The sequence below is a fragment of the Suillus subaureus genome (genome assembly GCF_016647635.1).
Source record: "Suillus subaureus strain MN1 chromosome Unknown BJ212scaffold_128, whole genome shotgun sequence".
Classification (NCBI taxonomy): Eukaryota; Fungi; Basidiomycota; class Agaricomycetes; order Boletales; family Suillaceae; genus Suillus; species Suillus subaureus.
In genome coordinates this window covers 1-13,990 of record NW_024538684.1, presented here as the reverse complement: position 1 = coordinate 13,990, position 13,990 = coordinate 1, and the positions used below count along the sequence as shown (strand labels likewise).

The 13,990-nt window shown below is 48.7% G+C and overlaps 3 protein-coding genes across 3 annotated transcripts; 1 reads left to right on the top strand and 2 right to left on the bottom strand.

Moving 5' to 3' along the window:
- Nucleotides 1–7,810: 7,810 nt before the first annotated feature.
- On the bottom strand, nt 7,811–8,283 carry BJ212DRAFT_1439738 (uncharacterized protein; the record flags this gene model as incomplete). The annotated part of the gene is made up of 1 exon (XM_041337754.1): nt 7,811–8,283. A coding segment is annotated over exon 1 (219 nt), but the record flags the coding sequence as incomplete, so codon positions are not given.
- A 1,863-nt stretch (nt 8,284–10,146) lies between these two features.
- BJ212DRAFT_1401176 (uncharacterized protein) lies at nt 10,147–10,464 on the bottom strand (the record flags this gene model as incomplete). The annotated part of the gene is made up of 1 exon (XM_041337328.1): nt 10,147–10,464. A coding segment is annotated over one exon (304 nt), but the record flags the coding sequence as incomplete, so codon positions are not given.
- Nucleotides 10,465–13,026: 2,562 nt separating this feature from the next.
- BJ212DRAFT_134128 (uncharacterized protein) lies at nt 13,027–13,650 on the top strand. The gene is made up of 3 exons (XM_041335140.1): nt 13,027–13,257; nt 13,307–13,392; nt 13,468–13,650. The coding sequence occupies exons 1-2, from the start codon at nt 13,083–13,085 to the stop codon at nt 13,381–13,383; spliced, it is 252 nt and encodes an 83-aa protein (XP_041185804.1). The 5' UTR covers nt 13,027–13,082; the 3' UTR covers nt 13,384–13,392; nt 13,468–13,650.
- Nucleotides 13,651–13,990: the final 340 nt, after the last annotated feature.

Sequence of the window (13,990 nt, the reverse complement as noted above, 5' to 3'; positions counted from 1 at the left end):
CAAAGTTCGCCCTACTCGAGATTAGTCTCATGGCCTTCTCTTGGGCGATCATCGCCCACGATGCAGGATAAGGATCTTACCACAGAGACACTGGCTCTGTCGCCGCTTTTGACCTCGCGATGCATATGAGGTATATAGCCAAATTGCACAGTTTCGAAGATGTCTCGCCTTCAAAAAATTATCAATTACATGAATAAAACAAACATATAATGCCATTGGCTCGCTGCCAGACTCCAGAATCGCAATTGCACACTAGGAGGGTACAGAGCCCCGACTCTGAGAACTGAGAGATGCGCAGCTGAAGCAGAGATCGACGATGACACGAGAGCAGAAGGCTAATTATAATTCCTTGGACGATGACCAGTAACCAGCTGCAGTTCGTCTCACCAACCAGCTCCAAAAACGGTGCGCTGAGGATGGCACACGCGAGGACTACCACGCTGCGGCTGTAGACGGTCAGCACTCGCCTAATCAAGTCAGGGAGTGAGGCAAAGACCGAGTGGTGGGAGAAATATGAGAGCTGGAGTCTGCAGAGTACCAGCACCAAGTATTGGATCACGATATTATACTGCTGTGACTCCTCGTAGCAATCAAGCTGCGCCCGTGAGCACAGAATCCCCTCTATTCTGCGCCGTGACATGGGGCAGAACGTACCTGTGAATAGAATCAACACTGGGCACAATGCATAATATCGAGCGTTTAGAAGAGAGGTGTGTCTGTAGGAAGCGTATTGTTTCATTTATCGTGAGGAATGAGTCGTGTGATGATTGGGAATGGTGTACTTCTGCTTGCTCAGAACACCGATCTCAAACTTCGAACTTCAAACGAAACAATCAACATCCCATCCAATTCACCCATCTACCATTCTGCACGCGCAAGAATGAAGGATCAACAACGTCGCGGATGCCAGTTCGGAAATCTAATGGCGTAAGTCCTAGTCAACCTCGAGGAGGAGAAACTAGTTTATCGACGGGGGAAAGAGGCGGATATCTCGAGTGTTTGGGGAAGTAGGGAGTGTATCTGTGGAGAGTGGAGAATGATGAGGGCGTGCTACACATTGAAAGAACCAAGAGCCCACATACCAAAGTCTGCCCCCTTCCCTATCTCGCATCGCTACGGCCGAGTCGTACAATCCATACCAAATGAACCAGATTGAGGATTCAGATTTCGCGTTTCCCTCCAAAAAGAAGTGTAAGAATCCGGATGCTTGGGGACTGCCCGCCGTGTTGAATTCAAATCTAATGAAGATTCATGCTATGGAAATCAATTAATAACTTGAAAGAGCGTCGAAAAGAAACACCCCAACATCGAAACTGGGGCAATGGCATTCAGATCTAAAAGACACCGTGTCTTCCGGGTCCGAATCACATGGCTCCAGAGTCGACAGTCGTCCTTCAAGTTCTTTACTCGGAACAATGTCTTTGTGTTCAATGTTCATCTTTCTCGTTGACCATGGCCTGGGTTTATTCCTACAATCGGTCTTTTCTCGCGGAAAGTGGAAGTTGCAGGGAAGAAGCGATTTGAAGAACCCGAACTCGAGTCTCGAAATGGGAGTTGGGGTTGTGGTTAGGGAGAAGTTGTGTCTGTGAGCACTGAGCGAGTGAGGAATGAGTGGCCCGGGGGCGTGCATGTGGTAAACTCGACTCAGAGCGCACATATCAAAGACTTCCCAACCTTCCCTCTCCCAGTCTTGCACGTCAAAACATATACAAGCCAGATGATAGACCAGATTCCAAGTCACCGCCTGAAATCGAAGAAGTTTAGGATGCTTGATGGGAGGGATGTCTTACCTGGGTCCTCATCTTATCCGAAGTATGCCACTGCCAGGCAACAGGTTTAGCGAAGTTGAACGCCGAACTCAAACTCAAATGAAAGGCAATGAGACAGTATGCCCGTAAGCACTAGTCATTTCTTCCCGGCTAAGTATGGGTCAAGCACATGGACGTAGTGGATGGATGTGATGGCACGGAGGCAAAAGGCTCGGAACGTGTCAATAAATACCATACTACATTCCAGTAGATAGCATAGGACAGCATGCAACACAGCAACGACAACAAGGATATCCGTGCTCATATATATATATGCCTAACCCTGAAACAGTACGTATCAATCAAAGGAAACGTGGATACTAGGTCGCTCGGCCCTATGACAACGCTCCCCAAACAGCCAACCCCGCGAAAAAGGTCATGATACCGACCAACACGCCGGCATAGGCAGCGGTATGCACGCCTACGCGTGGTAGGAGGGTTGGTGTGTGCAGCGCTGCAAGGCTTGCGTGGAGGAGGAGGACGAGGGGGGTGGTTATGATGAATGGGATGTATGAGCTGTCGTAGGACTGCACGTGTGAACCCGCATAGGAGTAAAGGAAACCTTTGAGTTGGACTGTTACAGGGAGGGATGACAGTCGGTCGGATACGTCTGAGAGGGGGAGGGAGAGGGGGGAGCGGAGGTATGCTGCGCTGAGGAGGAGGGTGAGGCCTGTGGAGAGAAAGATGGAGTTGAAGCGTTGGAGACAGGATATGAAGACTGGGATTTTCTGTGTGACGTGATTAGAGAGTCGATTAGAGACGCTGAGGGTACGCACGATGACAGGAACTCCATAAACCTCCTCCAGCTCATCTCTCATCTTTATTACAAGTAACTTCTCTAACCCACGATCTATACGCGATTCGACGCTTCGAGCTTCTCCGTCTTCTAGTCCGTTTTCAAAAGCCTCGTGTTGCTGTTGTGGGGAATGAGGGTTTTCGAGTGTTGGTTCGGGTTCGTCGAGAGACCCTGATTTTAGACGTTCGAGGAATTCGGTTTCTCTTCCTTCTGGGACCATGACATCGCGGTAAAGAGCAAGCTGTTCATACCCCTGTACAATAGCAGCGAGCACCTCTGCAAAGTTGAGGGAAAGCCACCATACAGTGCGGAAAGCAGGGTCCTGGCAAGTAGGGGCGGGATAATCCATTGTGTGCCTGACTTGGAGAACCACAAGGGCTGCGAGACGAAGGCCATTTGTGATGAGGACATGGATGAATGTGCTTGCGAGACAAGCGGATTCTGAAGGGAGTAGGAGGGAAGCGAGTGAAAAGAGGGGGACGCGGAGGAGATGGGCGAGACTGAAGAATGCACTAGAGATGAGTATTTCAGGTAATGGGAAGGGGAAAGATGATGGGTATGGAGAAGGAAAATCTGCTATGGGCCAAGCCAAGTCTGGTAGGAGTGCTAGGACAGAGAATATCACTATTGCGAAAATTGGAACGAATGCATTCAACAAGAGAAGTCGAGAGTATGAACCTAGAAAACGTTGTAAGTAGAAGCAGCTAAAGAATGTTTAAAGGGGAAGCTAACCAATATACAATCCATTATTTTGAAGCTCCCACTCAACATCGTCGTCTTCATCGTTAACGTTCTCCTCCTGTGGATTAGGACTGGCAATGATACTTTCAGCTGGTGAGTTCATAGGTGCAAAGCCAATGTCGGCATAAGCGTTGGTCGCAGGCCCTTCAACAACCGGCTGGGCCCAGTCTGGATCCCATGGATATTCAAGACTTGCACTGTGAGGCAATACTGCAGCGGCTGTTTGGGCAACCCTTCTATGCATCGAGTTGGTGGTCAATGACTAGCCTACTACTTCATGTCTACTTCATGTTTTGTACGCCCAGTTCTGTGACAAGAAGCGAGGGCCTGCACAGTCAGAACCTCCCGCGTAATTACGTGTCCCATCAACGGCAATTCAGCCATTGGCAGATATCACCATATTCCACTGGTACCACTAGAGTGGCAACAAAACTTGCAACACTCTACTGGAACCACTAGTCGCAGCAGACACTTTATTGGTGGTGACCACTAGTCACCTGCGCCTGCCCATCCTGGCATGGCATCCGAAATACGCCCCTCATCGACACTTCCCACTGACCAACACCATGCAACGCGATAGTCACGTTGCCCTATGATGAAATTGTATCAGCATCACAATCTCTACAAGGCGGAAGAGAAGAAAAAAAAAATGAAAAAGATCAGCTTTCGATGCATTTCAACAAGAAAATGCTCCCATCTCCACATTGTACACCGGGAGACTTAACGGGAGCACCACGTTCGGTCCGCCCATCGAATAGATTTCATCCACATGTACGACGACGACAACGGAAAAAAGGATTGAAGTGGGCAGTAGACGCACAATAGGTAATCCACCACACACAACGTCAACGCGGACCTGAAATGCAAGAGATCAGCTAATGGTCGAAAACATAAAGAGAAAAGTAAATGTCAGACAAGGCTGAAATCAATGATATCGTCCACATGTATATTCGGAATGTGGTAAAGTACTGATAGTCATCACGGACAACGAAAGGAAGGAGCACTCACCGTCAACACCAATGACCATCACCATCGAACGCTGCCTAGCTAGCGCTCAGTGCATCCAAAAAACTTTAAGAAAGAAATTTAAACGCCGACAGTCCCAAACCCTCGCGGAGCCACAAATCCAAATCATGCCGCCTAATTCCGATCACATCTTGAATCAGCCAAGTCTCCTGGAGATCTTCTCCACCATGCAATCTCTCCTCCGATGGAGCGTAGAAAACTCCACCCCAAGCACAGGTCCCACACCCACCACCACCAATAAACTCGACCCAGGAATCATCGATCACATCCTCGGTAAACCAGATGCCCAACTCATGAGAGAAGCTCTCATAGTAGGCATCGATGAACGGCAGACTGAAGATGATAGATTACAGGCGCTTGATGATCTCGAGATGGTGCGTCCCATGATCTAGACTTGTATGCAGTGGCTTACGGTGGAGATATAGCTGGTTCAGAATATCGATAATGCAAATGGTGATCATACACCCGTAGATTGATCGATGTGCTATCTAACAAATGGTATAAAATAGACCTGGAGAAACTAGGGCTATGGCAGCCCCTACACAACCTCCTCCAATCACCAAACACAACCGACAACCTCAAAATGCAAACCTTGTGGATAATCGGAACCGCACTACAAAACAATCCAGCTGCTCAACTCGCCGTAAGTCCTCCTTCTCTCAATTTGGATGTGGGTTATGGGCCGGATTGTGCGCTTGGTTAAGTGTGCAATAGTCTAACATGCAATCCAGTCCATGATCCAAATCCGCCCCCAATTCACCCTCACTAACAGTGCTTTGCGTTTCTGTTTTATCTGATAACAGTACCTCGACCTTGATCCCCTCTCTACACTCCTCAAATCCCTCTCCCCCACATCCAACTCCGCTGAGACCCGCTCACGAGCATTATATGCGCTTTCTGGGCTCCTGAAACTGAACGCTGCTGCTGTGCAACAGATGGGTGTGGCGGGTGGATGGAACGCGTTGAAGATATGTTTGGAAGGTGCGTATCCTCCCACAACCCCTACCCCTTTTTATGATCACGACACTCACGCATGAATAGACTCAGATATCCGTGTCCGCAGAAAAACGACATTCCTGCTTAACACACTCCTCCTCCCAACCTCCCCCTCACAGGTCAACCTCCAACCAAACATAAGCCTCCCAACCTCAGAAACCGCATCACCCCAGGTCCACGCAAATTCTCATGCTTCGATGCTCTCTGATCCATCGTCTGTCTCTACGTCCGCTCTCACGCTCTCTGCACTTCAGAACTGCACAGAGGAGGGACAGGAGGGGTCTTTGCTCGATGCGTTGATATCAGCCCTGGTCCAACCTGTCCCGTTCGGTGTTGATGGCGAGATGGAAATGGATGAAGAATTTCAAGAGAACGTTATTAGGTGAGTACGATCCTTTCCTACATTCCCTTCCTTTCACTCCCATATGAGATTGGATTTGGTTGTTGATGTTGGGATGAAACTAGGATTTTGTATACGTTCGCAACAAGCTGCAACGGCGCTTTTTCGGTTGTGCAGAAACGTAGTCTTTGGGGTTTCTTAGGAGGGGTCACTACGACGCAAGGAGAGGAGTCGAATTTTGGATTGACGAGTGGGGAGTGGGAGGAGTTGACTGGGGCTGTGAGGTCGTAGTGCGATGCGTGCAATACCTGGGATGAAATGGCATTTAATTTGATTTTTGTTTTAACACCACACCACACACTAATGCCAACGAATTCTGATATCAGATGTTCGTTCGCTTGTGATAACACTATCTTCGTTTTTATCCAGTCGGACAGGTTATCGTCGAAGTAAGTGCTCCGATTTTTGTATCGACATCTAGCATTCTTGATTCTCGAATCCATCTTCATCTTCAGTATCCAGTTTCGACGGTTGACATCACGCTACGTGGGATAGCACCGTCGACTTTTGTCATTTGATGCTTTTGGTGTCGACGTTGGTGGAGCATGACTTGATCATTGCATGCGAGTCCCTTGTTCTGCTCTCTGTATTCGATTTTCATGCAATAGTTGAAACGTTAATGCTATGTTGGAGTTGGAATTTTATACACGTTCGTCACAGGCTACAACGGCAGGTTTTCAGCTACAGAAAAATGTATGAGTAGTATACGTTGCAGACGGAGGTGGCGAGGCGTCTGGTATCCGTATCGTACACAAAGAACGGTTCGAAGTACATCAGAGGGACTGGATGAGCCATCAACGAGAGTCCATCGAGGGATGTAAAACCATGTGACTCGTGAAGGATGATAAGATCTAATGGTGATCGTCCGTATATTCAGGAGAGAGACAGCCAAGAAAGAGCCAGACGCGAGTCCAGAGTCCAGCATCTTTTATCATTGCATGACGGCGTGACGGTAGTGTTGAAGTTGTGGCTTCAGTAGCATCACCGGTAGCAGGTGTGGTGAACAACGAAGAGGCAGCTGCCTGTGATTGCGAAGGTGGCTTGGTGACATTGAGCTTGGGAGGCTGTGAGCTGCCTGCAGTAGAGTTCTTCGAGTGCAATGCTTCCGTTTTCTGTTTCTGTTTTTGTTTCGCTAACGCAACCTCTCTCTTTGAAGCGTTTCTCTATATGATATCAGGTCGAGTTGAATGTCCGAGAAACAGAAATAACATACACGTTTTCCCTTTGCATATGGGACTTCGAGAACTGCGGAGCTGCGCCCTTGCAACTCAATTTCTTCACCACTCTGTCGGCGCCGTTTGAAAATGTTTCGAGCCCAGTCGAGAGGGGAGGATGATGTATCCTGGGTACTGGAGGGGCTGCGATGGAATAAGCGTCCAAGAAGTGTGGTTTCTTGTGGTGCTGAGGTCTGAAACCGCGGAGGTCAGGATGATACTCAAAGTGATAGTGATGACGTACATGAGCTGGTGGGACTCCATCGAAGAAACCATGGGGTACACGACCAGCAGGCGGACGTCGTTGGACCGGAGGTCGTGTAGCATCAGCCTAGAGTATGTATATTGAACGCAATGAGATCTTTTCATGAATATGTCACGTACATGGAGTGCCGACTTGTTGACCTGGCCGAATGCGCTCAGTTGTGAGAATGCAATATAACCAGATTATCAACTCACCTTTGAATCTGATACAAGTTCGTCGAGGCCGGCTTCTTTAACAATCGCAGCAACATCCCATGTGTACGCATTTTTGTCATTGGAACCGGTGACTAGTAGCTTTCCATCCACGGAAAATGACACACAGTTCACTTGCTCTGCGTGCCAGAGGAGCGAATTGATGGGTTGTCCATTGTCGAGGTTCCACAATCGCGCTGTGGTGTCGCCCGAAACGCTCGCGAGGATGCGGCCATTCGGTGATATTGCAATGGCAACGACACTGGCAGTGTACTCAAAAAGAACCGCGGTTTGCTCCCAGTTGGTTGTATTCCATGTCCTAATGGAGTTATCTGAATCGAATGACCCGGAGATGAGCGTTTTTCCGTCCTTGGTCCAAGCTAGGCAAGTAACTTCCTGTGTGTGTCCTTTGAGAGTTGCGACAAGCTTGCTTGTCTTTGCATCCCAGATTTGAATTGAGGATTCGTGTTTTCCGGTATGGGGCGCATCACGTCCACCAGTCGCAATCAAGGACATGTCTGGTGAATAGGCGACTGCCCACACTTCATCGTGTCCTGTCTTGATCGATGCAAGTATGGTTTCTCTGCTTTCCATGTCCAATGTCCCCCCACGTTCCACGTTCCATTGTCTTGCAGTCCCATCCTCAGATCCGCTTAACACTCTCCGACCATCTCGACTCCAGCAGACAGACACCACAAGCTTTGTGTGCCCTGTCCATTTCGCGATGACCTTGCATGTGTCAATGTCCCACAGCCTCACCGCACCATCCTTACTCCCGCTAACCACTGTCTTTCCGTCCGGAGACAACGCTATGGTCCATACTTGTCTTTCTATCGCTCTCCAGGAACTTCCTATCTCACTCTCGCTAACCCCTTTCTTCCTGTTTGGAGACAACGCTATGCTCTCCACTTTACTTTCTCCGTCTCTCCAATCTTCTCCTATCTGTTTCCCGCTCTTCAAGTTCCATACCCGCAACGAGCCGTCGTGTGAACAAGTGATGATCCGCTGTTCATCTGGCAGGGGTATGACACCCCAGACGTTACTAGTGTGTCCTTCAAATTTCTGGCAAGGCGTTATCGCTGGTATTTTTTTCGTTTTAGTAGTTGGTGAAGCCATGCCTCAGGATTCCGACTACGGTGTACAGTGCCATCTCAGCTTTCACCCATCAAGTTTCAAATCATCACTTACGAGGTCTCTTAGAAGCGATGGGCGGGTAACAGTGAATAATGGTTGTGTGGGTCAAGTCAGAGTTGAATACACTGCTTCCTGTACGTTGCTGTACATGCTGTAATCCTCGTGTTCATTCTATAGCTTATACAGCATAGGCTGTGCAGCTGAAGCGCCCGAGCGTCACAGGGTAACATTCCATGTGGCCTCCATTTATGATTACCTAGTTCTCAACCACTAGGGAAGATGAGAGCCAGTTCGCTGCGAAGCGCTCTCATGCATTCTCAATGCTAACTGCTAGTCATGTGACGATGAAATGGCGTTGCAATGAGTTGTGTTGCCTATGTGCTGCTAGTAGTAGCACCTGGTATCTAATCGGCCTGGAACATTCTTTTAGGCTCACTGCTTAGAGTCATCTTCTGCCTCCGACAAGCACATAACTCCGCTGAGACCCGCTCACGAGCACTATATGCGCTTTCTGGGCTCCTGAAACTGAACGCTGCTGCTGTGCAACAGATGGATGTGGCGGGTGGATGGAACGCGTTCAAGATATGTTTGGGAGGTGCGTATCCTCCCACAACTCCTACCCCTTTTTATGACCACGACACTCACACACGAATAGACTCAGAAATCCGTGTCCGCAGAGAAACGACATTCCTGCTCAACACACTCCTCCTCCCGACTTCCCCCTCACAGGTCAACCTCCAACCAAACATAAGCCTCCCGACCTCAGAAACCGCACCACCCCAGATTCACGCAAATTCTCATGCTTCGATGCTCTCTGATCCATCGTCCGTCTCTACGTCCGCTCTCACGCTCTCTGCACTTCAGAGCTGCACAGAGGAGGGACAGGAGGGGTCTTTGCTCGATGCGTTGATATCAGCCTTGATCGAATCTGTCCCGTTCGGTGTTGATGGCGAGATGGAAATGGATGAAGAATTTCAAGAGAACGTTATTAGGTGAGTACCACCTTCCCTTCCTTTCACTCCCGTATGAGATTGGATTGGATTGTTGATGTTGGGATGAAACTAGGATTTTGCATACGTTCGCAACAAGCTGCAACGGCGCTTTTTCGGCTGTGCAGAAACGTAGTCTTTGGGGTTTCTTAGGAGGGATTACTACGACGCAAGGAGAAGAGTCGAATTTGGATTGACGAGTGGGGAGTGGGAGGAGTTGACTGGGGCTGTGAGGTCGTAGTGCGATGCGTGCAGTACTTGAGATGAAATGGCATTTAATTTGATTTGTTTAACACCACACCACACACTAATGCCAATGAATTCTGATATCAGATGTTCGTTCGCCAGTAAGTGCTCTGATCTCTGTTCGCATGCATCGACATCTAGTATTTCTTCATTCTCGAATTCATCTTCATCTTTCGAGTCGGTATCCGGTTTCGACGATTGAAATCACGCCACGTGCAATTCGAGACGATGGCACCGTCGACTTTTGTCATTTGATGCTTTGGTGTAGAGCCCGACTTGATCATTACAGGCGAGTCTTTTTTCCCACTCCTGTATTCGATTGTTAATGTTTATGCAGTGGTTGAAACGTCGACGCTATGTTGGAATTAGAATGTTATATACGTTCATTACAAGTTGCAACGGCAGGTTTTCAGCTACAGAAAAATGTATGAGTAGTACACGTTGCAGACGGAGGTGGCGAGGCGTCTGGTATCCGTATCGTACACAAAGAATGGTTCGAAGTACATCAGAGGGAGTGGATGAGCCATCAACGAGAGTCCGTCGAGGGATGTAAAACCATGTGACTCGTGAAGGATGATAAGATCTAATGATGATCGTCCATATATTCAGGAGAGAGACAGCCAAGAAAGAGCCAGACGCGAGTCCAGAGTCCAGCATCTTTATCATTGCATGACGGCGTGACGGTAGTGTTGAAGTTGTGGCTTCAGTAGCATCACCGGTAGCAGGTGTGGTGAACAACGAAGAGGCAAGCTGCCTGTGATTGCGAAGGTGGCTTGGTGACATTGAGCTTGGGAGGCTGTGAGCTGCCTGCAGTAGAGTTCTTCGAGTGCAATGCTTTTGTTTTCTGTTTCTGTTTTGTTTCGCTAACGCAACCTCCCTCTTTGAAGCGTTTCTCTACGTGATATCAGGTCGAGTTGAATGTCCGAGAAACAGAAATAACATACACGTTTTCCCTTTGCATATGGGACTTCGAAAACTGCGGAGCTGCGCCCTTGCAACTCAATTTCTTCACCACTCTGTCGGCCGCCATTTGAAAAGGTTTCGAGCCCAATCAAGAGGGGAGGATGATGACGTATCATGGGTACTGGAGGGGCTGCGATGGAATAAGCGTCCAAAAAGTGTGGTTTCTTGTGGTGCCGAGGTCTGAAACCGCGAAGGTCAGGATGATACTCAAAGTGATAGTGATGACGTACATGAGCTGGTGGGGACTCCATCGAAGAAACCATGGGGTACACGACCAGCAGGTGGACGTTGTTGGATCGGACGTCGTGCAGCACTAGCCTGGAGTGTATATGTTAAATAAAATGATATTTTTGAATAAGAGGTGCGCACGTACGTGGAGTGCCGACTTGTTGACCTGGTAGAGCGAGCTCAGTTGTGAGAATGTAATACAATGAGACTATCAACTCACCTTTGAATCTGATAGAAGTTCGTCGAGGCCGGCCTCTCTAACAATCGCAACAACATTCCATGAGTACGCGTTTTTGTCATTGCAGCCAGTTTGCTAGTAGCCTTCCACCCGCGGAAACGACACGCAGTTCACTGGCCCTGCATGCTGGAGGGATGAACCATTAATGAGTTGTCCATTGTCGAGGTTCCACAATCGCGCTGTATTGTCCATGATGCACTTGCGAGGATGCGGCCATTTGGTGATATTGCAAGGGCAAAGACATAGTTGGTGTGCTCATCCAGAACCGCGGTTTGCTCCCCACTTGGTTGTATTCCATGTTCCTAATGGAGTGATCATATGACCCGGAGACGAGCGTTTTTCCGTCATCGGTCCAAAGCCAGGCAACGCACTTCCTTTGTGTGTCCTTTGAGAGTTGCAACAACCTTGCCTGTCTTTGTGTCCCAGATTTGAATTGAGTGTTCAGGTAGTCCGCCTTTGTCCACCAGTCCGCAATCAAGGGACATGTCTGGTGAATAGACAAACTGCACACACGAATTCGTGTCCTGTCTTGATTGATGCAAAGTATGGTTTCTTCTCCGCTTTTCTCCACGTCCCGCATCTCTCCACTTTCCACGCCCCATTGCCTTGCAGTTCCATCATTAGATCCGCTTAACACTCTCCGACCATCTCGTAGCCCTACTTCCAGCAGGCAGACCCCACAAAACATTGTGTGCCCGGTCCATTTCGCGACGACCTTGCATGTGTTGATGGTCCCAACAGCCTCACTGCAGCGTCCCAACTTCCCGCTACCACTTTCTTCCCATCCGGAGACAACGTTATAGTCCATACCCCATCGTGGGTCGACACTTCGGTCATCTACTTTATCTCTCTCCCGTCAACCACTTTCTTCCCGCCTGAAGATAACGTTGTGCTGTCTACTTTACTTTCTTCTCCGTCCTCTCCAGTCTTTTCCTATCTGTTTCCCGCTCTTCAAGTTCCATACCCGCAGCGAGCCGTCGTGTGAACAAGTAATGATCCCTGGCCACCTGTAGGGGTGTATGACACCCCAGACGTTATCAGCGTGTCCTTCAAATTCTGACGAGGGGTTATTGCTGGTGTTTCTTTCGGTTATAGCGGTTGGTGAAGCCATGCCTCAGGATTTCCGACTACGGAGTACAGTGCCATCTCAGCTTTCATCCGTCAAATTTCAAATCATCACTTACAAGGTCCCCTCAGAAGCGATGGGTGGGCAACAGGGAATAATGGTTGTTTGGGTCAAGTCAGAGTTGAATACGCTGCTTCCTGGTACGTGTTGTACATGCTGTATCCTCGTGTTATCATGTATCAGCATAGGCTGTGCAGCTGAAGCGCCCGAGCGTCACAGGGTAACATTCCATGTGGCTCCTTACCTAGTTCTCAACCACTAGGGAAGGATGAGAGTAGTTCGCTGCGAAGCGCTCTCATGCATTCTCAATGTCAACTGCTAGTCGTGTGAAATGAAATAGCGTTGCAGTGAGTTGTTGCCTATATGCTAGTAGCTCCTGGTATAATCGGCTGGAACATCTGTCAAGCTACCGCTTAGGCATCTTCTGCCTCCAACAAGCACATACATCAGATCAGCGACATTTTTGAACAACGGCCAAGGAACATTTCCTACCGCACACTTCATTCTTTCTTCCAGCTACATCATACTCCGCCCGGAAATGGAGATGAGGCACTGGAAACCGCGATTCCGAACATAGGTTATGTATCGCACATCGAGAACTGGGCACGAGTAACGGTAATACCTGATCGCTAATCGCCACCCTGCAGATGAGATGAAGTAAACACTTACCGCGTCCTTGAGTTCGTTTTCGTCATTTCAGGTCTTCTGTTTCACGCTGGAGATGATGCTGGGTGTCCATCCGCCCTGGATAGCAATCATGACAATCGAGCTTTGGCAATGGGGTTGGATTGACTTACGGGATGTGAGGTATGAGCATCTAGATCGGTGCCAATACTGCGTCCCACAAAACCCTGTTATTCTCCGAGTCTCAGGTTCTGCTGCAATCGATGCTATAGGTATGTGTCAAATTCCTGGAGCTTGGACGATGTGGAAGTATTCAAGTAGAGGGCCCTGGTGTCATGCGCACTGTTGTTGAGTCCTTGGAGCCTGGAAGCTCAGCCTTCGAGTACCACAACATATAGAGATCCTTGGTTCGTTCTCACAATGCCATCATCGCACCTTACAGTTTGTAGTTCCTCACGACGAATTTTACTGATATTTTGTAGTGCAAAAACACTCACGTGTGACGGAATAATTTGTGAATCCCAGATCCGTCAGATCCGTTATGCAGGGGAAGGTACACCAATGATTGTTTTTATCAAGCAGGTCAGCACATGCATATAATGGCGCATATCGTATCTTAATAACCGCGACCCACGCATTTCACATGTCTCATGGAGGACAAATAATTTCCCTCCATGAACGATGATTTGAACTATGTTGTCCGTACGACCTCACCAGGGGTCTCTGAAGTCTGACGTGAGCTTTGCAACAGAGTTCCTCTGCTTCTAATGTGGGAGAAGAGGATTTAGTCTACGCAAAGCACGACCACTGAATTCGTTTCCAGAAGGTTCGATTGAACAACTCCAGTGTGTGTGCGGAGAAGGCACTTGGGTGCGTACATACAGACGAGGAGGCAAAGCAGAGCGCGCTGGATTTTAGGAGAGTGGCAGAGAACGAGTTTGGAGTGGGGTGCTAGTCAACGATGACGAGGACATCTTGATATGGGCGAGAGAAACTAATGCTGTG